Source organism: Phyllostomus hastatus, unplaced genomic scaffold, assembly GCF_019186645.2.
Source record: "Phyllostomus hastatus isolate PE091 unplaced genomic scaffold, TTU_PhHast_1.1 phas_contig_198, whole genome shotgun sequence".
Taxonomy (NCBI): domain Eukaryota; kingdom Metazoa; phylum Chordata; class Mammalia; order Chiroptera; family Phyllostomidae; genus Phyllostomus; species Phyllostomus hastatus.
In genome coordinates this window covers 2,331,637-2,355,775 of record NW_025333715.1, presented here as the reverse complement: position 1 = coordinate 2,355,775, position 24,139 = coordinate 2,331,637, and the positions used below count along the sequence as shown (strand labels likewise).

General features: G+C 63.3%; 1 protein-coding gene across 2 annotated transcripts in view; it reads left to right on the top strand.

Annotated features, from left to right (window-relative positions):
- Positions 1–23,674, top strand: part of FBLN1 (fibulin 1) — a 60,690-nt gene extending 37,016 nt beyond the window's left edge. Inside the window, exons 15-17 of one of the 2 annotated variants that reach the window (XM_045835085.1) lie at positions 5,400–5,542; positions 7,905–8,036; positions 22,921–23,674. In XM_045835085.1, coding sequence (XP_045691041.1) covers positions 5,400–5,542; positions 7,905–8,036; positions 22,921–23,060 — 415 coding nt within the window. In that variant the 3' untranslated portion in view covers positions 23,061–23,674. Of the gene's footprint in view, positions 1–563; positions 1,013–5,399; positions 5,543–7,904; positions 8,037–22,920 lie in introns of those variants that run through there. The other variant, XM_045835086.1, reaches the window with a different exon arrangement.
- Positions 23,675–24,139: the final 465 nt, after the last annotated feature.

The following is a 24,139-nucleotide window of genomic DNA, read 5'->3' as shown; positions in this document are numbered from 1 at the left end:
CTTCCAGCCTCAGTTTCCTCATTTGGAAAATGGCACCCCAAGCACCCTCGCAGTGCAGTGGCAGTGACCACACCAGGGATCGTGTGGCAGTGAACAGCCAGCAAACACTTGATAAACGGCGACCGCTGTGGTTGCTAGTGGCAGAGATGATCACGTGGGGTCGTCTCTTCAACGCCCCCCCTCCGAGCGCCCCGTGGAGCCCTGGCCGCCGCAGGGCCGGGAGCCCGGTGCCACTCGGAGGGCGGGGTTGCCTGGTGAGTGCAGCCCAGGGTGGGGCTCTGCCCGTGAGACGGGGACGCAGCTCAGTCTGGGCACACCCCTTGGCCCCCGCCACCCAGCGCCCCCGGGGGTGTTGGAAGAGGCTAGTGCCCGAGTCAGCCGCCCCGAGGCCCACGGCACCTCCCACAGGTGAGTGAGGGGCGCTCCTCCCATTGAGCGAACCGGCCAGAGGGGCGGCGGGAGGCCCTGCACAGCCAGCCCCCGCTTCCCCGCGCTCTGTTGTTTCTCTGCTTGCCGAACGGGCCCTAACGCTCTTCTTCTCTCTCTGTCCACTTTTCTTGCAGCCGCTGTGAGCGCTTGCCCTGCCATGAGAATCAGGAGTGCCACAAGCTGCCTCTGAGAATAACCCACTACCACCTCTCTTTCCCCACCAACATCCAAGTGCCCGCGGTGGTTTTCCGCATGGGCCCCTCCAGTTCCGTCCCCGGGGACAGCATGCAGCTGGCCATCACCAGCGGCAATGACGAGGGCTTTTTCACCACCCGGAAGGTGAGCCACCACAGTGGGGTGGTGGCCCTCACCAAGCCCGTCCCCGAGCCCAGGGACCTGCTCCTGACCGTCAAGATGGACCTCTATCGCCACGGCACCGTCAGCTCCTTTGTGGCCAAGCTTTTCATCTTTGTGTCCGCAGATCTCTGAGCACTTGCTTCGGGCCGCGAGGCTCTCTCTTGTCGCTTTCCTAACCCTCCTTGCCGGGATTCCAATAAAGTTGAGCAGGCGATCCCACCCCGCATGCCTCGCGTGCCTTGGTTTTATTGGGTGCGGTTGGAAGTCTGTGTTGCTTCTCGTCCGGGCTGAGCTGAGCACTCGCCACTGCCCAGCGCCCCCAGGGGATGGCCGAGGGGTGTCTTCCATAAGGGGGTGCACACCTGGGCGTGTCTGTCCACGGAAGTCACCGTCCCTATCTCCCGGGAGCCCAGACGAGGGGAGGACGGGGCTCCGTGCACCCTGTCGGATGAGTTCTCTCTTCTCCGTTTGGAGCCCAGAGAACGAGGCGATGATGGAGAAGGACCCTCGGAGAGCGGGGAGCTCCATCTCCTCTCATTTTACAAATGTGGAAACTGAGGCCCCGAGAATGGGAGGAGCTTGGCCAAGGTCCCATGGCCGGTTTGCGGCAGAGCCAGGCTTCAGGCTCCAGCTTGGTTTCTTTGTTGTATCGTCTGGAGCTGAGCATTTCGTGGGGGCAAAACAGAAGTGTGTGTGTGTGTGTGTGTGAGATGCAAGCTTGCTGTCCCATTCACCCCACGAGAAGCCCGACTCCGTGGTGGGAAACGCTGAGCACTTGGATGCTGGGGCATCCGGATGCAGCTCTCGCCAAAGTGAGGGCAGTGCGTCTGCTGAGGACGCGCCCGAGCCGGGAGCAGGCAGTGAACGTGCGGCTCGCGGGAACCACTGGGTGGGCGTCCGGCCCTGCACTTGCATTGCCTTCAATCCCTCGAGGCAGGTGTGTCGGCCTCCTAGAGACCCAGAGAGGGTGAGGGATTTGCCCAGGGTCACACAGCTGGTATTCAAACCTCGGTCTGTGGACGGCACGGCTCTGACTGTCCCACTCTGCCACGACCCCCCCATGTGGGCTCTGACCCACCTGGCCCTCTCCCTCTCCACCACGATGGCGGCCAAACCAGTGTCACAAGTCCCCAGTGTGTCTCTCAAGGCCCTGCATCACTTAGTTCTTCCTGCATCTCCAGTCTTACCTCACATTGCCCCACCTGCTCACTTCCCTCAGGCCACACCGACAAGCCCTTTGCTGCCCCAGGCCCTTTGCTCGTGCTCTGCACCCTCGGCCTGAGTGCAGGTTCGACTCCAGCGGAAGTGTTCTTTCCTCGGAGAGGCCTTCCACGGGCTTCCATTTCTTCTGTCAGTCTTTCTCCTGTCACTTCCTTCGTGGTGATTATCACAGTTCTCAACAGCCCTTTCTCCTCTGTCTTCCCTGCCATCCAGAAAACTCCACAAAGGCGACCAGGTCTGTCTCAGTCAATATCGTGTCCCTACCTCCTAGCAAGATGCCGCATGGGCCCCGCCTATGGGTAGTTTTGGAGGTCGCTGCAACTACACCCGAGGGCCTGTCTGGTGCCCGGTAGGCAGTCAGCGCTGTTGGCTTCCTCACTCATGGATGGCGCCTGAGTGTTCATCTGGGTCTTGATTCAAATGCGAGTGAACGTTCAGAGAGCCGGCACGCACCCAAGGTCATCGGCGTGCAGAGCCGCCGACCCCTCTGCCTCCCAGGCCTGTGCACTTCTGACCGGGTCACTGTACCAAGCCGGACTCCCAAGGGGACGTGGTCACAATCGTGATTGTTATTATGACGGTGATGATAAGAACTGTGACAGCTAACACTTCCTGCTCACTGCGTGCCCGGCGCTGTTCCAGGTGCTTGACTAACCCTCACAACAGCCTTGCAGGGACAGGGCTGTTGTGACCCCCATCTCACCATGAAGATGTGGACGCATAGAGAGCTTAAGTCACTCGCCCAAAGCCTCCCAGCTGGCACTGGGGGCGAGGGGGCGCTGGGATTCAAGCCCAGGCAGCCCGGCCCTGGGGGTCTGTGCCTGGAAGCCCCCCGCTCATGCCGCCTCAAATGCTGTGAAGGAGGCGGGGTTACGGGGACTAGTCAGGGCCGGTCGGGTCGTCCTCTAGTCTCGTCTCGGAAAGCCTGGGTACCAGCCCCGTCTGCAATTTCCAGGGACAGAGCGGGACAGTTTATTAGCTAAAGAAGCAGGCAGTGTGGTGTAGAGGGAAGAGCTGTGCAGTTAGACGGGACGGTGTGGGCCGAGCGTCTGGCACGGAGATTCTGGGAAGAGGGAGGACACGGCACCGAGGGCCTGAAGCTCTCTAGGTCCCAACCAAAATGCACAGAACACCTAGATAAGGAATTTTTAAAACCCCTAGAAAGCATTTACAACAAAACAAGATGACAGGGTACCCCACAAACCCCAAAATACAGTTCACACCCACCTGCGTGGAACTGGCACACAGGTGGGAGGAAGGAGTAGGAAACCCTGAATAGTTCACAGGTATTCCCCACGAGGTCTAACCGACCAGTTTGGGGACAGCAGTTGACACTGGGAGTCCCTTTGCTCCCTGCCCCCATGGCCAGTGTGCCCAGGGGCTCGCAGAAGGGTTAAAGGGCCATCTAGCCCACAGGAATGCTTGCAGCTGAACCCCCCAGGGTTCCCTGAAGCTCCCGGTCTCACCCTGTGCAAAAACTGCTGGGAATGAAGTAGGAGACTGAGTGGGAAAGAGGCAGCAGGGACCATGGAGAGAGAGAGAAGTCCGGGTCAGAAAGCAAGCTGCCAGAAATGACAGGCGTGGGAGCTCTGAGAAGTTAAAAAACAAAACAAGCAAAAAAAAAAAATCCCTACTATGAACCACACCTCTTCCTAAAATTGTAGGAAAACTAGTTTCACATAAGAACATTCAACCCCAAACTATGAAGGTTAAATGTCCTCTACAGTTACTGTGGGAAAGGAGAGGGTAGGGAACGGACGGGCACGCCTCTGGGTGATGGGAGAATTCCCGAGAGGTGCGCTCACAGGCGGCATTGACACTGTCACTGATCAAAAAGCACTAAGAAAAAAAATGATCAAAAATGGAAGAAAAATGTAAATCAGAGTTAGGAAAAAACTGAGGGATGGAGTGTGACATAATTTCATATCAAGGCATAAAACGATTTCAGAAACAAAGAGGAGAAATAAACTGGAAAGGATAATGAATGCGATGGATAGAAATACACCCGAGAGTTTAAGTCCTTGAGTTCCGGCTGTTGCTGAAATCACCGCTGGTAGCTTCTGGGTGATGACAGACAGCTAGCCCGTTATCCTTACAGCTGGTAGGTAGGAGGGAAGGACCCAGCACTGATCCTGCTTTTCCCCTGTGAACCATCCTCCCTGGTAACCAGATCACGTAGGAGGGGCAGCGTCTATTTACAGGAGTTTCCCAACCAATAAATGGAACAGAAACAATGGGGTCAACCTATCAGCGTTCCGCGGTCCCTGGTGAATCGGTGGGTCTCGGCTCCGACTGCATAGAAAGAAAGACACCACGGGGCCCGGAAGACTTGCCACCAGCTGTCACCTGGCCTAGGGGACAGGGCCTGCCTGTGACAGGGTCTGGGTCAGCTGCCAGTGGGCAGGCAGCACCCAGGACAGGGGACCTCGCCGCGCCGCACAGTGAGTGCGTGCACCAGCAAGGCCAGACCTGTGGGGGGCGCTACAGCTCGAATGCTTGCTCCTTAGCAGGCAGATTGTGGAAAATGAGGACGGAGAGGAAACCCATGACAAAAAATTTGTAACAGACGAGTCTAAATGCTTGTGCCTTGAGAGGCACACTTGTGGGATAGAAACTATGAAGAAACCTAGGCCGGCGATGGCCGGGAGGCTTGGAGCAGGGGCCCCTGGGAGGGGGTGTCAGAGGGGGCAGGCTGGGCCCTGGGAAGCGGCCTCAGGTGCCTGGTGAAGCTCTTTCTTGACCGGAGGGGTCATTATAAAGTCATTGGCCTTATAATACTCACTCCGCTATAGCCTTGTTTTGTGCAGAATTTGCACGTGTACTTTGTTTTATGATAAAAAGAATTTAAAGTGTGTCTAGCAGGAGGCCCAGAACACAGACCTGTAGCAAACTGCACCTTTCCTTCCCCCTCCCTGCCTGGCACGTGACCCTGCAGACTCAACTGCTCTGTGCCAAGCACGGCGCTGGGCACTTTGTACATGACCCGTGCGACCACCCGACGGAGGGCCCCAGGAAGGCAGGGCCCCCGGGTGTGCTGGTGCGGGCACCCGGAGGCACTCGAGCAGACGGACGTGCTGAGCGAGTGAGTGAGTGCACTCACCTGCCGGTGTAGACACGAGCCCAGTTCGTACCCTCGGCAAACAGCAAAGCCTGCCTTACCCACGGCCAGGCTGACGGAGGCTGGGGCGCGTCTCTGGCCTTTGGGTCCCGGTCCAGTCTGCGGGAGGGGCCCTGAGGCAGCCCCACGGGGCCGCCGGGCTGTGGAGGCCACCGGTTCTCCGAGGGAGCCTTCCGTGGGCCTGGCTGCCACCTGCCACCCCTCCCGGGGCCCGTCTGTGCGGGAGTGCCGGGTCCGACTCTCCACCCCCCTCCTGTGCTCTGCTCCCTCTCAGGCCCCACCAGGACAAGACGGACACCATCCGCTGCATCAAGTCCTGTCGCCCTAACGACGTCACCTGCATGCTGGACCCGGTGCACACCATCTCCCACACCGTCGTCTCGCTGTCCACCTTCCGCGAGTTCACCCGCCCGGAAGGTGAGCGGCGACCCCCGCAGCCGGGCGTTGGCTCGGGGGTCCCAGGGGAGGCCCGGCCATTGTCTAGGGAGGCTGCCTGGGAGGTAGCCACTCCTGGGAAAGATGTGGGTTTTGGGCTTGAAGTGTCGCCCTCTGCCCCACGCCCACCTCTCCTCCTGTCCCCAGACTGCGCGGCACCACGCGGCCCACTCCCGGCCCCCAGTTCAGGGTCTCCTATGGGTAGCAGTCATTCAGCAAAGGGCCATTAAATGCTGATTCTGTGCCAAGTGCTGGGGAATCTGGGAGGGCCTCCAGGAGGTAGTGACTTTTACCCTGGGGCCTGCGTGGTCTGCAGGAGGTAATCTAGTGAAAGGGGGGAGCAGGGAGAGGAGGGTGCCGAGCAGAGCGGGGCGTGTCTGGGAAGGCCTGGAGGTGAGTGGGGAGTCGCGGGCGTCTGAGGCACGAAGCCTGGGTTTTCTGGCTGGAGCCGCTGAGGCCTCACGAGACGTGAGCGTGACCCTGACGGGAATTCACCGCCACCCTGGGCGCCCAGGCACAGACAGGCTGGAGGGGTAGGCTGGGTGCAGGGAGCCCGGGAGCGCCGGGGTCAGCGTTCCCGTGCCCGCCCCGGAGACCTGTGTCTCGGCACTGTTCACCACGCGGGGCCGGGGCGGCCTGCCCGCGGTGCCCAGCCGCGGCTGTGACTGGGGTCCTGCACTGGGCACCTAGCTTTGGGGGGTGCAGCCCCCATGCCGGCGCTGGTGTGGTCCCCGGCCACCCTCCGCCTCCCTGCAGTCTTCGTCCTCGGCCCCCGGAGGAGCCGGCCGTGGTTCCTCATTCTGCGAACGCAGGCCGAGCGTCCCGTGCGTCGGGCTCAGGGCCGCCTCTGGGACGCAGGGGCGAGCCAGGGCCCGCGGACCCTCCCAGGGAAGGCGGTTCGGCCAGCGCGGCTGCGCCCTGCGTTTTAACGTGGCAGGCCCTGCCGGGGGTGGGGGGGGGTTGGGGGGAGACAGGGGCACGTGCCAGACGGGAAGCCTGGCCGGCCGTGCGGGGTGGTGAGGGCAGGAGAAGCCCCTGAGGGTGTGGGCGGCCGAAGGAGCAGGCGGCCGGCTTCCGACCCTCGGCCTGGTCCCGAGGAGGCGCAGGCCCTTCGCAGGGCAGGGCGAACCTGGGTCGGAGAAGGTCACACCAGCTGGTGTGGCGTCTGTCTCCAGCGAGATGACCAGTTGCCCCGGCCACAGGCAAACCCTTCCCAGAGCGCGAGCGACCACCCTGGGGCCTCTCCCGGAGCTGGTCGGAGCTGGTCCTGCAGGGAGCTGGCCGTGGCCAGGGACACCCGTTCGCATCCGGGGCCCGGGAAGTCCAGGCCTTGACCTTTGGTGCTGAAAGGACCCTCAGTGGGCATCGGCCAGCTGCCTCCTTCACTTTACAGATGAGGAAACTGAGGCCCAGAGAGAGGACGCCCTCGAGATGGCCCAGAGCCGGGGGAGAGTCGGGGCCTTGTGCCCCATCCAGCCCGGGGCAGCTGCCCTGCTCCCCAAGCCAGCTGGTCTGGGAGACGAACAAGGCCACCCAGCGGCCCGCCCACCCACGTCGCCGTGGGCAGGGGCCAGCCTGCTCCCTGGCCGTTGCTGACCTCCCTCCCGTCGTCCCCTCACGCACCCGCCTTCCCTGTCTTCCAGCTTCACAAACATTCACGGCTGATCACCAGCTCCTTAGTGCTGGCCCTGTCGCCCGTTAGCTCGTGACCTCACGAAAGAGCCAAAAAAAATCTCTCCAGGCCTCAGTTTCCCCATTGGTAGGGAGAGGGGATAGGCTATGCCCTGTGACCCCTCAGGGCCCTTCCACTTCCCCATGCAGGGGGTCCTGTTTCCCAGTGAGGGCTCGCTGCCCAAACACTAATGGCACTGGCTTTGAGAGGGCCAAGCGCTCTTATCCGTGCGTTCAGCTGCAGTGGGGGGTGGGGGGGACAGGAGGCTGGGCTCAAATCTGTCTCCGGATCCGGGGTTCGGGCGGGACCTGAGGGGTTTCAGCCCCTGATCTTCCCGGACGACAGAGCCCTGGCTGCTCAGTGGGCCCCGGCGCTCAGAGACCACCTTACGCACTCCCGAGTGACTCCCTAGTGGGGTTCGCGTGTTGCTCGTGAGTGGGGTCGCTGTGGTTCGTGGTTGGGTTCACGTGTTACTCAAAAGCGGTGCTCGTCAGTGTTCCCCGTGCACACCGTGAACTCTGGCCCCGGGCTCTGTTACAAAGAGGACGCCGGGGCCGGTGGACCTGGTTCTGAGTCCGGGTCCCCGTGTTGGGCGCTCGGAACCCGAGGGCGCCGCGTGGGGTCGGCGAGGCCCCCCTGCGCCCTCCCCAACACCGCGCCTCCCTGTCGCAGAGATCATCTTCGTCCGGGCCATCACGCCGGCGTACCCCGCCAACCAGGCTGACATCATCTTCGACATCACGGAAGGGAACCTGCGGGACTCCTTCGACATCGTCAAGCGCTACATGGACGGCATGACCGTGGGTGAGTGGCCCGAGGCGTCCGGGGCTGCCCTGCCGCCGCCCCTGGTCCTCCCAGCCCCCCATGCCATCCGGGTGGGCGACCCTCTCTGGACCGGCTCCGCTCCCCCGAGTCCCCTTCCTGAGTCTGATCCTGCCCGTGCCTCAGCGCTCCGCCGGAACCTGCACACCCCCCAGTCGACCCCACGCACAGGGGCGCCCCGGTGGCAGAGCCTGTCTGGGACCCCACCTCAGCTGTGCCACCGGCTGTCCCAACAGCCCCCCGTGGGCCTCAGTCTCCAGCCCCCCCCCACACACACACAAGTGGGTGGGTTAACTGGATCTCTGGGTCTCACGGCCGTGAACTCAGACGAGACCACCCGGGTGAGCCCCGGTCCTACCCCTACGCGTTGGGAGCGCCTGCGCCTTTGTCCTCGTGGAGCGATGCAGGCAAGGCCACGTGGGGAGTCGGGACCTGAGCCCCGGTCTCGCTCCAGAACTGGCTGGCCTTGCCTGTGTCCAGCTGTCCCCGTCCGTGGGTCGGTCTCTTAGAAAGCCGAGTGTGGGTCGTGGCGTGGGCACGGGCCCAGCCCCTCTGCCGGTGGGGCCCGCTGGAGCCTCCCCACCCCGTGACTTAGTGCCCTGGGCGCACGAGGGGCGGGCTGGGGAGGGTGAGGGCGGTCCCGGGCCATGGCGGCGGAGGGAGGCCTCAGGTGAGGACGGAGGGGAACGGCACCGCCTGAGTCTGGGGAACTGTTCGCAGTATCTCTCTCAAACTGTCCCATGTTGCAGAGTTCAAGCTCATGGAGCCTGACGCTTCCAGCTGCCATTTGGGGCTTAGGTTTAGACTCTGAACATTTTCCAAGAAGCTGAGCAACAAAAGGGCTGGTTTCTGTCCTCGCCTGGGCCTCCGTTTCCTCATTGTGAGTGGGGGAGGGGAGTGGGCTCCGTGGTCTCCTGGGCCCTGTGGTCTCGCCCCGAAGCGGCATCCTTGCTGGTGGCCGCAGCAGGGCGTTTTACAACATGGCCTCCAGGTGGCGCTGTTGGACCTCAGAACCCGCCTCTCCGAAGCCCAAACCCGACCACGCTTCCAACTGGCAGCTGGAGACAGGGAATCGTTATGCCCGTTGCCAAAGGGCCATTTATAGCAACTTTACAAGCTCTTAAATGGGTTTCCGTGTTGTAAACACGACTGAGTCACTGGGGGACCCCCCACCCCCAGCCGCCTCCTCCGCCGCTTGGCAGCAGGAATAATCAGTTAATTACAATTAATGCTCCATTAGCCCCCGCTGGGATCCCGAGGGAGGGCATGCCGTGTGGTTGTTACCACCATAAAACATGCAGCTTGCCCCGGAGCCCCTGCCCACTCTGGCCTCAGTTTCCCCCATTATTAGACAAGCCCTCAAGGGGCCTCCAGACACCTGGGGGTGAGGACAGGCAGGAGGGCTAGGGTCAGGGTTGGTGCCGCCCGCCCGTGCGGGTTGTGGCGAGTGTGTGGCAGGGTGGGGGTGGGGGGCGAGCACCCTGGGGACACCCAGAAGCCTGCCTCCCGCCAGCCTGGGGCTCGGTGCTGGGCCTGCAGGTGGGGCTGGGACACGGCTGCCCTGGGGTAATAATGCACAGCACCGGAACCTCATTCCTGAGCCCCCGGCCCCGGGCTGGGCCGTGCTGATATGGAGACAGAGAAATGCGGAGCAGCCCTCGCCCGAGGGCCCCGCATTCCAGCGGGGGAGAGGTCAGGAAAACCCGGCGCCGGGGGAGCAGGCGTGCGTGGGCGGTGGCAGCACGTCCCCAGTCCCCACCTTCGGCCTGCGAGGGCTTCCCTGGCGTGGGCGCCCGGTCGTGTGGGGGCCTTCGGCTCCCAGTGGAGTCCTCCTCCCTGCAGTGACCCAAGCCAGGGGGTCGGGCAGCCGCTGGCCAGGCCCGGGGCAGACCAGCATGTTCTTCCAGCAGCACCCACACTCTGCAGAGACCCAACCCGGGAGATGTGCTTTCCTGGCTTCCCATCCACTGGGGCAGAAGATCCTGGCGTGTCGGGCCCTCCTGGTGCCCATCTCTGCCAACTCCTTTGTGTTTGTAGAAGGGGAAACTGAGGCCCGGAAAAGCAAGGGCGCTGGTCAGTCTTCCCACGGTGACTCAGGGGCAGCGTGGGGCATGGAACACGGCTCTGGGTGTGAGCGGTGACCACCAGTGCCACCCCTACGTCCTGAGAATGGAATGTGGGCAAGGCCACAGGGGCCGGGCGACTGTCGCTTGCTCACCATGCTCGGTCACGCGTGCCCTGGTCTGTGGAATCCTGTGCCGGTACTGCAGCGGGAGGCCCCTGCTGCCCCTTGGGGGCTGGTCCTGCCTGTCACCCCCCCTCTTCCATGTCTCAGTGTGTGTGCTGGGCGTTGGCAGGGTGTAGGGACATTGGTAGGGTTTGGCTCTTGGCATGTGCCAATGTGGCCTCCCAGGGGGAGGACCCAGGCCAGGGGGGCACGGTCCCACCGTGGTGGGGCCCGGCCGGGTTTCCGATGGGCTCTCCCCACCTTCTGGCTGCTGCCTCATTTCTCGGCCCGGGGTCTTGTCTCTCGGTTTACTAGCCCCGCCTCCTTGCCTCCCCGCCTCTGTCCCAAGCACCTTGCATGCACCCCGAGAGCTTCCAGGCCTGGGGCACGGGCGGCTGGCTGGCACTGGCCAGCCTGGGGCATGGGTGTGGCGCTGCGTCCAGCGATTGGTGGCTCTGCCCTGGACTCGAGCCCAGCGTGAGCCTGGGAACCACCGCCCAGCTCCTTCACCCCGTGTCTTGCCGGTCCCCACGAATACCTCCAGGGTCGGGCGGGGCTGTCCCCCCTGGGCAAAGGAGGGGACTGAGTGAATGACTCCCGGAGACTGAGCAACTGAAAAACCGCAGGCCCATTTCTCTTCTCAGGCGACATCTGAGACAGAAACCCTTTGTCAGAGGAGTCGGGAAGAGAGTTCTCGGGGGAGGGGGGCTCCCAGCCCATTGAGAACCTGCATGCAGCCCCACGCCGCCTGCAGCGCGCAGGGAGGGACACCTCATTCCTCAGGTGTGGTCTGAGTGCCTGCCCGCTCCAGGCCACGCCCTGTGTGGACAGTGGGCACCGGGGTCAGGAAGGAAGGCTTCCTGGAAGAGGTGAGGTCTGAGCTGAGTGTCGCTGTACGTGAAGGGGCAACTCTAAACACGTAATCAGGGCTGGGAGCAGGTGATTTGTCACTGCCATAACCCTGTGACATGGGGGGAGGGGTTACCCCGATGAACAGGTGAGGGAGCCAGGGCCACAGAGGGCAGAAGGCTGGCCGGAGGCCCCTCTGCGGGGTGTGGGGGGCGTGGGGCAGAGCAGGCCTAGAGCCTGGTTCTCCCACAATGCACAGGGCTGGAGCCCCCTGACACCGGTGCTGGTTGGGCAAAGTTGCCGAGAACTCAGGTGTCCCAGGGGTACAAAGAGGGTACACGCTGCCAGGACCTGGCGGCTGCTGTGCTCACTGCCCCGAATAACAGGAGAAGGCGCCCCGACTCGACTGAGGACCTGAAAGCCCCAGGCGTCCCCCTGCGTGTCCTCTGAGGACCAGGCCGGGGCAGGGCGGGGCCTGCTGCCTCTGTCTCCCGGGAGGCCTCGCTGTCACATTCCTCTCCAACCAGCTGTCAGGGAACATGAAGAATGCGTTTGCAGCCTCTGCGGAAACCTGGACTCACGCCCGAGGGACTCTCGGCCCCCTCAAAGGCCCCCTTGCCCCGCCCCAAGCCCTTCGTTCTGCAGGGCGCCGGCTGTCGCGGGCGTGCCGGGAGAAGCGGGGGTGCACGGGGGAGCCCTGGCTGCCCTGGGTACAGGCCGTGGACGACCTGCCGTTGGCGGTGACTGCGGCCGCCCCGGCTGGCCCTGGGCCTCAGCTGTCCGCCACGCTGCCCGCTCACCACAGTGGCTGGGCTCCTCTTCCTGAGGAAGGTGCAAGGATCTGTCTGCACGGAGAGGCCGCTTCGCCCAAATTTCTGTGAAAAACCTGCCCTAGCCCAGAGGAACTGGAGAGTGGTCAGTGGAAGTCGTTTTTCGGCCCGCTGGTGAATCGGGTTAATGGTGCACAAGGTCTGCCTGACCCCGGGGCCGGTGGGTGCCCAACGAGGTCGGCTTAGCAGCTTCTTGGGAGTCAGACGCTCCCGTTGTAGACGTGGTGTGAGACCGAGGACGACGGGCAACCGGGGTTGTGACGTCAGCCGAGTAGAGCTCAGGTGGCTCCAAAACATGAGGCCCGAGGGCTGGACCTGGCCCTCCGCCTTGTTTTATCCGCCCGGTGCCTGGTTTCTCCCCGGTGGCAACACTGAGCTCTCGCTTCACTGCTCCGGAGTCGTTACGTTTATACCGTCCTAAAGTGACATTCGGCCCTTTGAGGGCAACCGAGAGGCTGATGTGGCCCCCGGTGACAATGTGTGTGACACCCCTGGCGTACGCAGAGGGTGAGCACCGCGTGGGTGGGGACAGGTGTGGGTGATGCCGGCACTAGCGGGGCCCAAGCTTTTTCCCTGAAAAGGGACCCGGGAGTCCCCGCTTCCTGTTTCCCACGCTGCCTGTGCCGAAGGCGAGGTGGGGCCTCGAGATGTGACCGGAGTGCCGTCCCCTCTGACGGACGCATGGTCCTTCCCACCCCCTCTTCAAGGTAACTGAGCTCTTTGTTTTGAAGTAACACTCTAAATTTTATCTGTGTGTAAAGATGACTCTTTAAGATTTTACTTAGAAGGGAAGGGAGAAAGAGGGAGAAACACATCAGTGTGTGCTTGCCTCCTGCGCGCCCCCTACTGGGAACCTGGTGCATGAGCCAGGCATGTGCCCTGACTGGGAATCGAACCGGCGACCCTTTGGTTTGCGGGCCGGCACTCAGTCCACGGAGCCACACCAGCCAAGACAATTATTCTATTTCAAGTGTACCCGTGGTGGGGCCAGCCCTTTTGGAATAAAACACGACTGAGTCTTCTGTGTCTGAAGCCCAAGTGCTGAGCTGGGAGTAAAACCTTCTGGGCTTGAATCCGGGTTCTGTTTCTAGCTGTGTGACCTCGGGTAGGTCACATAACCTCTCTGAGCCTCTGTTTCGCTTCTCGGCCAAACTGCCAGGGTGACACGTGCTGGGTTCTGAGGCCCGGAGGGCGTGTGTGTCTTGTAACACAGCTGGGAGCTCGTAGTTTTTTGTGGTTTTTCTTTGGGGGGGACAGGTAGATGCGCTACAGTGAGGACTACAGGCTTTGGGGGCTGGTGACAACTTGGAGCCCCCCAAGGGGCCAGAGCTGGACTGTGGGCCCCAAAGTGGCCGCAGCTCCCTGGGAGCTATCGAGCAGGCGTGTCTTGCGGTCTGGCTGGCTAGTCGGGCCCAGCCTGTGCGGACGGTGGAGGCCATGCCCCCAGGTCCCGTCGCCCTTGAATCATCTCGGTCAACAAGGACATCCCGGCTTCCCACTCCCTGCCAGGCCCTGCGCGGGGGGCTGCCAAACCAACAACTTAGGCCCCAGCCGTGGGTCCTGCTCTTTGAAAAGCTCTCTCCCAGCCTCCCCGGGACCCGGAGTCCCTGCCGCTGAGCGGGCCGGCTTTCTAGAGAAGGCCCTTCCTGTCCGTGTGTCTGAGGGGCCGGTGACGCGTGTGACAGGGCTGCTGTGTCCAGCTGTGCACGCTGTGCTGTGAAACCAAGGGGGGGATCCGTTCGTAGCGCAGCCTACGTGCGGGGCGAGGCCACTGTCCTGGACACAGCAGCCGGGTCCGGGAGGGGTGGCCGCGGGCTCGCTGTGCCTGTGCCCCCGGCCAGGTCCCCGTCCAGCGAAGCGCTGGCCGGCCCAGCCCTCTGGCCTCAAGCCCCCTCAGTCGTCCCCTCCAGCAGGGCCCGGGTCACTGCTTTCAAATCATGACCCCTTAAGGGGTTAAACCGGCACGGCTGTCCCCGTCCTGCAGCCTGATCCAGAGAGCTTGGCCTGGGATCCGTGCACACAGTGAACCGGGTTCAGAAACTCTACCCAAAAACAACGGCGCGGCCACCGCCCCCGCCGGGTGATGAGTGACTGCCCACGTCCCGGCTTTCAGGGCAAATCCCGGGGATCAGGCGCTCTCTCTGCCCCGGGAGGCACAGCCCCGTCACCCTGGGGCCGCACCCTGGCCGGCAGCCAAGCAGTTTCCCGGGTGACAGCCCAGTCGCCTCCAGGCCTGGGACGGGCTGCAGCCTGACTTCACCTGGAGGTGGCTGGGTCCCTGGGGGGCGGGGGAGGGGGGTGACGGAGGACAGACGCCTTGTGTGCTCCCGTGTCAGGGCCCCTGGAGCAGACGTGGGGCCGAAGGGGGCGGGCCCCATGCTTCGCCCGACGCCTAGCCACTCGGCCGCGGCAGCCATTAGTCCCCTCCAAAGACCCATGGGGCCACTCTCGGCCCCCCACTTCAGACGCAGAAATTCTCAGGGGTCACCCCACTCACACAGCTGGTAATAACCGGCCCCAGCCCAGGCTGGACTCAGCAGGGAGCAGGCGCGCTCTGGTGCCCGCCGGGTGCGGCACGCCTGGGGGCCTCTGCGCGCCCCCCTCCGGAGGGTCCCCGGCATCGTGTGTGTCCAGCCGGGTCGGCGTGCAGCCCTCCCTGCTGCTGCTGGGCACCTTTTGGAAGGCCTCTGACGTCACCAGGCACGCCCATAAGTTCCTCTGTATCGGAAACTGAAGCGTTTTGGCCGAGCAGCAGCAGAGGCACGTTGTGCAAAGTTAGGGGGAAAAAACAGTCTGGTGATGACGTGAATCTTCCGACGGCCTCGCCTGCCGGCCATTAAACACGGACGGGACCCGTCACCCACTGTCGCCTGCTGTCACCCAGGGTGCCGCCTGCGGCCTGGACGCTGGGCGTTTGCTGAGGGGTTCCCCAGGTCAGTCTGTGGTCCAGGCTGAGCACCCCATGTACTGGGTCCTGGGCATCGGCCGTCAGAGGAACAACAGTTCACCGCCCCGTGCCCCTCGCTCTGTGGCAGCCACGCTTCCAGCACGTTACCTGTGCTCCTCAGAGCAACCTTAAGGGGGCGTCTGTCCCCGTTCTCCAGGCGGGAAACTGAGGCACGGAGGCGGTTCCAGGCTCCCGTGGCATGACTTAGGAGTGCGCACAGCAGGCCAGGACTCGAGGTGGCGTTCCTGCGGCCGTGACCTTCCCGTGTGCCCTCGGGCGGGGCAGAGTCCTCCCTCCCCGACCTGCAGCTCGAGACGCGGTCTCTGGTGACGCTTCTGGGGAAGCCTGGGGCCCTGTCCGGGGAGGGTCCCTAGCGCCCTTGCTCACCGTGGCCTGCCTGTCCTCTTCGTCTGCCGTCCCCAGGGGCCGGGAGCAACCTGCGCGCACAGCCCAGCGCCCAGAGCCAGTGCCCCGTGCTCGCCGCGTGAGCCCAAAAGAGAGGACGCTCTCGCCGACTGGCGGGCGTGGGGTTCGGGGTGCCCTCTCTGCCCCCCGCCCAGCCTCGTGCCTCTCAATCCCTTGGGTCCTTACTTGCCCCTGAGGCGGTGGGTAGGGACGCCTTACCGCCCGGACAGCAGACAGCAGGGGTAGTGTCCCCGGCGTGCCCAGGCCCTCAGTTCTAAGTCCAGCCCAGTCGGCAGCACGGGTGCCCCTGCACCCTCCCGGGGCCTCTGCTCATCGGGGGGCGGGGGGCTGGTGGAAGGGGCGTGCTGGGAAACCAGGCGGAGGGAAACCGCGTCAAGGCGGGCCTCACCTGCCGGGGGCTGGGGGCTGCTTTTCAGCAGAGCCGCAGAGGCCCCCGATGCTCTGGGAGGCCGGCCCCAGCCGCAGCAGGAGGGTGTGTGGCTGGTGAGGATGCAGGTCCCTTCAGGTAGGGTCCGGGGGACCTGACCTGAGGCGGGGTGGGGTGTGAGCAGGGAAGCCGGTTCTAGAAAGTGTTAAAACGAGTATTCGCCGGCCTCTGGTTTGGGCCTCCAGGCCAGCACATGAGGGCTGAGGAGGCTCTGAACCCTCAGGGGCTGGGGAAGGTGCGGGCTTGGCTGGCCAGGGGCCCGCAGCCGGGCCTCTGAAAGGGCTTGGGTGGGCTGACGAGTGAGGGTCCGGGGCGGGGAGGGGCCGAAGCAGCTGGGGGGTGGGGGCCGGTCCGGGCAGGGGACACATGCAGAGGGAGAGAAGAGGACTGCTTGTCCCCCCCCACACACACACCACACACACGTCACCGTCTCGGCCAACTCGGTGAGGCCACGCGGCTCGGTGGAGGGGCCGAGGCCCAGGGGCTGGTTTGCCGGCTCCCCGGGTTCAGAGCTGACTTCACCACGTGCTCACTCCCCCATGAACCGTGGACGACCAGGTGGGGCCGAGGGGAGGAGATGCAGGCAGGAGGGGCCCCCCGGGAACGCAGCCCCGCGGGGGTGTGGCGGGGGGGGGTTGTTCCGTGCCGGTCAGGGGAGGGGAGCGTTCCGTGCGAAGCTGACACGTTCCGCCTTTCTGCTCGAGGGGACACGCAGACGGGGGGGTGGGCTGGCCCCCGCCGGCTCCCTGCAGCGGCCCCTGCCCCACCGTCTGGTCTCGCTCCCGGGAGACCCGTGCGGGGAGCACATTTATAATAATCAGAAAGTACGGACGACGAGTCCCGCCGGGGCACGTTGACTGACAGCTGGTATTTGAAGTATGCAGCCCAGACACCTGTCCCCTTCGGCCCGAGCGCCGGCCCGGTGCCTCTCGGGGCGGGAAACGGAGTCCGGGTTTCTGGAACTGGGCTCCTTCACCCCCGGCTACTGGCGCGATGATGCCATCAACCCTTCCCGCCGCGGTGGCTGGGATTGATGGCTCGGCCCATGGTCTGCTGGCCGGTGTGTTCTGGAAGGTTCCCCCTACCCCCCTCACGTAGGACCGAGACACGGGAGGAGAGGCACGTGGGGTGGAGAGCTGGTCTTGGGGGTCAGCCCCTTCCGGACGGACTCCGTGTCCCCATAGCCGTGTGTCTGTGTGTCTGTCTGTTCATCACCTCCCAGAAGCTCCTCCCCCGGTGACGGTGACGGTGACGGAAGGGGGTCATCTTCCTCACGGGGCGGTGGCAGGCGCTTGGGGGCTGTCGACCTCCCTCCCAAACCCACCCGTCCAAGTGCTCTGCTTGGTAAGCGCCGACGGCACTTCTCTGCGCGCTCGGTAGTTTGTTGGCACGTCCGCCCGAGCCAGCGGGGGTGGGCGTCTCCACCAGGGACGACCCCTGAGACCGGGCGCTGGTTTGCTGCGTCCCAGCCGGCCACTGTGTTTGCTGCGTCTCCTCTGAGCTACAAGGACCTCCGTTCCAGCGCCCTGTCCACAGGGGCCCACAGCCCCGCCCCCTCCCTGCCCGTGACTCTGTGCGGCAGCCCCCGGGCCGGACGGGGGCGCCTGCCTGCCTCTCGTCTGGGGCCTCTCTCCCTCCGGGTGGTCAACGTGGGAGAACTCAGTGACCTTGGGCTCTCATCCATTCTCCCCAACACTTTCATGTCTGGGTGATACTTTTCAGTCTTATAGAGCAGGGGTGTCCAACTCATTTTCACCGGGGGCCACATCAGCCTCGGGGTCGCCTTCAAAGGGCCGAATGTAACTTTAGGACCATGTATAAGTGTAACTACTCCTCAACTAGGGGCAAGGAGCTCGGCGCTGCCCCCGGGTAGAAACAAGGTGCCAGGCCGGGTAAAACAAGGTGGAGGGCGGGGCTCGGCCTGTGGCCTCGTGTTTGCCGCCTGTGTTATAAAGTGCACTTAATGCTTTGACCTTCAGTTTGTTCGTTCATCAGCTGTTGGTTGAGTGACCCCTATGTGTCAGGTACATAGTAGGACCAAAGACCTACTGTGTTCCAAGAACCAGAAACAGTGACCGAGAGAGACACCGCCATTGGCCTCTGGCCCGCATTGCGTGGGGAGACCGGTGATACCCACGAAAGCAGTCAGCTCTGTGACCTGATTTCAGGTCGTGGTGGCTTCTGGTTCTTTCTACGGGGTTAACACGTGGCTTTCTCACGTCTGCCTTTCTGACTCACGCCTGTGTCTCTGAATGGGCGGAGTTCATTTCCACGGGCACAGGGTTGGCACGCAGCCTCTTGCATCCCCACCCTCTTTGTTAAAAGCCTCCGACAACTCTGTCCCCGCCACTCTGGTTACCGTGTCCGCCAGACCCGAGTCGGAGCCTGAGCGTGAGAGCGGATGGGGACTGGCACTCGTCACACGGGTGGCCAGGGAGGAGCCAACACGGGAACCCCAGGCTGCGACTCCGGGTCCCTTTGGAGGTCATTGTCTCAGGTCACAGCCCGGTGGCTGCTCTCCATCCTTTCAAACAACGGGAGGGCGGTCAAGGGCAGCCCGGGGGGGCCGCCGCCGCCACTGGGGGCTGGGTCCTGGGGCCCAGACCCCGGCCGCAGACCCCGCGGGAGGCGGCGGCGCTCCCCCGCCGGGCCCGTGCGCGGGCTGCCAGGTGCCCCGCGCGGCGGCTGCAATTTACCTGGCAGAGATGAGACGTGAAGGCGGGGTGCCCGAGGGGCCTGCATTTTTCAAAGGGGGAAAAAAAGGCTTAATTATATCTTTAAGAGGCACAGACACGCCGAGGAATACCAGCAGCGTCTGAGACCCGGAGCAGAAATGCCGACGACGACGAGGCTCTGGGAGATTAACATGGTCGAACTCGGCTCCACGGCCCTTTTTCTGGGGGCTCTGGAGGGCCGGGGCGCAGGGGACGCGGCGGCAGTGGCCGCTCCCTTCGCCCCGAGTTTGCCGCCAGAACGGTCCCTCCAGATAATAAAGCTGCCTCCCCTCAGAGCCGGCTGCAGCTCCCTTGCCCTTCCGGACATGGTTTCACCTTCCTCCCCCGAGTCGGGGCTCAGGGACAGATGGCCCTTCCTTCCTCGTGTGCTCCGTCCTTCCCTTCCTCTCTCTTCTTTGTCCACCTTCACCCCCTCAACAACCGTGCCAGAGCCCCTGCCCCAGGCCCAGGGACGGGACCGAGGCGAGCACGGTGCAGACCCTGCCCCTGGAGCGGGAGCCCCCTGGGAAGGTTCCCAGCAGTGGGCAGGTGCGGTGTGGCACCTGCAGGAGACCGGGTGGCAGGTGACCCAGAGTGGGACGGCGGGGCGGAGGTTCACAGACGAGGATGTAAGTGGTTTAGCCGGTCCCCAGCACCTGGCGCTTCAGGTCCGTGGAACCAGGTGGGTGGACGGCATTGCTCCCCGTGGAGGCTTTGCGACCCTCCAATGAGCAGCCTGGGCACCACCACCTCCTGCCCACGTGTCCTGTACCAGGAGGGCAGTGGCCACGGTTCTGAGAGAGCGGCGGTCTGGAGACTGCAGAGCCAGGTCCCTGGTTCTGTGGGGGCGCAGCCCCAGCCACCGCTGCCTCAGCCTGGCCTGCCGGTCCCCTGAGGACTAACGCAGGCCGGGGAACCCTCTTACTTCTGGGGCTCACGCCGGTCCTTCCTGCTTCCTACCCTCGACGTAGGCTTCAAAACCCCACTTGAAGCCAGTTCCTCCGTCGCTGTGATTTTCAGACGGTGTGCCGCGAGAATCTGTAAAGCGCGCACCACCTGACTGTCGAGCCGGGGGCGCTGACCGCTCTTCCCCTGGACGGGCCGATGAATGGAGACAGCCAGCACCGCGGTGGCCGTCCGGGGCGGAGGAAGCAGGAGGATGCCTACCGTTTTGTCAGATCAGCAAAAAGTGTTTTCCAGTGAGTCGTAGAATCTGAGTAATTAGTTCATGTGTGCTGAGGGATGAAAAGGGTTTGAAAAATCACTGCTCTGCCAAATATTCCTTACCCCCCCCCGGCCCTTTGTTGTGGGGGTGGGTGGGCGGGTGGGAAAGCTGTGAAGGAGGAAGAGGAACCGGGAGACAGCAGGGTTCGGTCAGGGTGATGGGAGGAGGTGGGACTCCAGCTTGCACTGCCCCGTCCAGCCCAACCAGAGCTCCGGGAAGTGTGGCCGCGTGGAGGTGGCGTCAGGTCCCCTGAGAGGGCGTGGCCCGGGAGAGGGGGTGTCGGCTGGGGTCAGAGGTGGAGCTTGAAGTCAGAGGGACGGGAGACACGCGCCCTGACCACCTGCTGCGCGCATGCGCAGGATTCCTTGTTTGACCCGTGCAGCGTGTCTGATTGTTCCGCCGAAATCGTTTTTCTTGCTCAGCGCCAAGTCCTGCGAAAGCCGGCCCGGGCTGGGACCCGCATCAGCAATCCAGCCTGGTGCCTGCCCCGCCCCCTCGAGCGCCGTCTCCGCCGACAGGAGGCGCCCTGCTTCCTCCTGCCTCCCCTCTGTCTCCCCGCTCCGCGGCCCACAATCCCAGCCGTGCGCCCGTGCGCAGGGGTGGCCGTCAGGGACACTGAACCCGTGACGTGAGCTGCCCCGACACGAAACTTAGACGCCAACGCTCCCCGCGCATTGGTCGGAGCCTTCCTCCCTCGTGACATCTGGCCACCCATGCCGTGGTCTCGCTCGCGTTTTCGGCCGGCGGGGATTCGGCCCGCCGTGCGGGGAAAGCCAGGTCCGTGTCAACGCGCGCGACGCCCTGTAATATCCAGCGGCCACCTCTGACGGAGGGGAAGGGGTGGTCCCGGGCTGGGTGGCTGTTCTGAAGCCCTGTTTCAAAGAAAAGGAAACTGAGACTCCGAAAGCTTAAGTCACTCCCGTGGGGTCACACTGCTGTGCCCTGTCCCTGAGTGGGCTGATGGCCCTTTCCCTTTCCCGTGGGTCCCCACACTGAGCCGGTCAGTGACTCGCCCTGCCCACAGCGCCCAGTGCCTGGCGTGCGGACAAGCCCCAGCGCCCGTCGGTTTGACCCGTTGATGCCATTAAAGCTCCCCAGGCGGCAGGGAAGGCTTACTTAAGTGTGTGTAACACAATTGTTTTTCTATTTGTGATATTTATTTTATATATAAATTTATATCTTATACAGTAATATATAAATTACACATTTTATAAAATAACTTAAACATTGGTAAGTATAAAATATATAGGTACATATAAAGGCTTATACATTTAAAATACTGTATGCTATATTTATATATTTTTATATAATATCTATTGTTTTTTTTTAAGATTTTATTTTTAGAGAGGGGAAGGGAGAGAGAAACAGAGAGAAACATCAATGTGCGGTTGCCTCTCATGTGCCCCCAACTGGGGACCTGGCCTGCAACCCAGGCATGTGCCCTGCCTGGGAGTTGAACCGACAACCCTTTGGTTTGTGGGGCAGCACTCAATCCACTGAGCCGCACCAGCCAGGGCCGGTTTGTATTTATAATTACACCAAGTGTGTACACATGGCGCGGTAATTACGTGCTCTAGTGAATACGACAACTTGGAAGTGAGTGTGTGTCCGACTGCAGGCGTGCTCCCTCCCCCGCTCTGCACAGCTTCTCCGTCTTGAAATAGTTCTCAGCCCGCCCGGCCCCTCGCCTCTTTCCTTCGAGTTCCCGCAGCCCCTCCGAGCCCTGGGGTCACGGTCATGCCCTTTGCTGCCCCCAAGACGTGTGAAGTTGGCAGGCTGCCGAGGCCACGCAGGCGGGAGGCAGCACTGTCGGCCTCAGACCTGGGGAGAGGAGGTGATGCTGCCGGGGGCACAGAGGGCCGGGGGCCATGCACCCCGAAAGAGGCACCTCCTCCAGAAAGCCTTCCTGCCACCCCTCCCTCCCTCCACTCTCACCCCTGCTGGACAATGGGGGGCCCTGACCTAGGTCCTCTGTCGGCTTTGAAACCAGGGCCCCATTGGTTTTTTCTGCATCCCGGGCAACAGCCTGGTGCCCGGGGAGGGGTGCGTGGGTGCACGTGGAGATCCGGTGGGGGGTGCCCGGCACACCTGGGCTCATCTTTGGCAGACAGTGTGGGGGCGTCTGGATGATGCAGTCTGGGGGCACAGGGTCCCGTGGTGTCACTTGCTGGCTGAGGAACCTGAGGTCCAGAAAGGGTGCAGTCACCCCATCACCCCAGCCCCACGCAGCTCAGCCCAGACGGCAGCGGCCTGGCCTGGAGACACAGAGCTGGCCAGGCAGGCCAGGCAGGCCCAGGGCTGGAGAGAATCGTGGAGTCTGCTCTTATCACCCAGTCCTGCTCCCCTGCGAGTCTGCAGGATGCTGGGGCTTCACCTGCGTCCACCTTGACCCCCCCGAGCTTTGTGCCCTGCGCTGTGAGCCCCGGCAGGGGAGGCCTCCAATCACGGCCTGGGCCGGGTCCCCACCCTGGTCCACGCAGAACTCCCTGCAGCTTCGCACAGCAGGCTTCTGCTCCTCAGGGCTGGTCCCTGCCTCCCCCGTGCCGCCTGGCCAGCCTCTCGGCCTGGGCCGGACCCACTCCGAGCCTCTGTCGCCCACCTCTTGCTCACCTGTCACCACCAACACTGAATCACGGGCTCAGGTGTGCCCCTCCACAGAGGTGTGGAGAGGGGGTGCAGGGGTGTGTCCCACTGGGGAACTGGGACTTCTGTTCTTGGATAGGGGACCCAGGACCCCGCTGAATCCTCACAGTGACAGGGAAGCGAATCACTCCTGCTTTGCTTCTGCCCGAGGGTCAGACTGGGCCCAGGGCACAGGAGGGAGGGGGCAGGTGTCTCCTGGGCATCTGCCCCGTACAAGGCCCTTTTCTGGGCTCTGAAGGCCTCTGACAGGGGGAGGTGGTCGAGGAGGAAGCCCGGGCTGGGGCAGAGTGGGAGCTGGCCGTGACCCCAGAGCCGCCAACTCCGAAGCCCCCACGCAGACCCCCACACGGTCCGAGCTGTGCACGACGGAAAGGCTGGCGTGAGCTCGCTGTCACCCGTCCCTGGAGGCGGAAGCAGACCCCAGGGGTGACCCCTGGGAGGGACATGCCACGCGGGGCACTCGAGCACCTGGCTCGGAGCGGGATCTGATGAGGTCTCAGGCCCCTTCTAATTCTGAGATCCCTCCAGAGAAAGTCTCAGACGTGCTGACTTCCAAACCCCTTCCGCTCTCTCCGCAGGGGTCGTGCGCCAAGTGCGGCCCATCGTGGGCCCGTCCCAGGCCGTCCTGAAGCTGGAGATGAGCTACGTGGTCGGCGGCGTGGTGTCCCACCGCAACGTCGTCAACGTCCACATCTTCGTCTCCGAGTACTGGTTCTGAGGCCCCGCCCAGGGCGCAGCCACGTCACGGCCGCCGCCGCCGCCGCCTGCGGCCTGCCCCTGCGCGCGCCGCCCGGGCACGCCTCCACCGCATGCATTCGTTTGTAGTTTTAGGCTGACGCATACTAAGCTGGGCCAGATGGGTAAGTCCATCGGTGTATTCTGGTGCTGAAGTGGTGGGTCCGATCGCACAACTGTCTGGTTGAAAACCGGGCTCATTTTTCAACACAAAGGTCACAGGTTGCTGCCTCTACTCGGCCTGCGGGCTGGGCATGGCTAAGGAGCGGGGAGAGGGAGGTGCTTTTCGGGGGGCAGCCGCTCTCCAAGCCCAGACCAGACCCGTGTCTGCCCTGACTGTGTGAACGTTGACATTTGGTGCCTTTTTTGCCAGTCAGGTGTTGTAGGCCCACTTCTAGGGACACGGCTGCTGTGGACGCGGTGGCTTGAGGGACACTTAGGGGCAAATTACTGTTCCATGGACACAGCCCCCCGTTGGTAAAGACACAGTTGGGTTCGTGTGTGGCTCCAGCACGTGCACCAGGGGGCGGGGGTTTTTCTCCGCTCCCTGCATCCGTCTTTTCTTAGAGGTGGAAAATAAACAGCTTTGTGATTCTCCTGATGGCCTGTGCGTGGAAGTCTCTCAAAAAAGGGGATCCCCAGTAGCAGAGGGCCCCGGGAATGTCCCCCCGAGGCCTTCTTAGAGACCCTCCAGCCGCCCAGGGTCCCGGGGTGGGGCCTGGCCTGTGTACTGGAGAAACCTCCCATCCACACCGTTTCTGGCACCGCACTCTCCCTGGGAGAAGCATGGCTCAAAGGGCTTACTCCACACCCACGTCCAGCCCTGCTGGGCAAGTCACAGAGCTGTGGCTTTTGAGAGTGTCCCCTCCAGAAATCGCTGGGCAATAACAATTCTCTCCAGCGGGAAGACGAGACCTCCAGTGTGCGCCGAGTCACTCGGCAGGGGGCGCTCCGCGCATCGCTCCTGGCCTCCGGGCAAGGTGGGCGTGGTCACGCTGGAGTCTGGAGTGAGCAAACGGGGTTCGGACTGGGAACCGAACTGCCCAAAGTCACGCAGCTGTT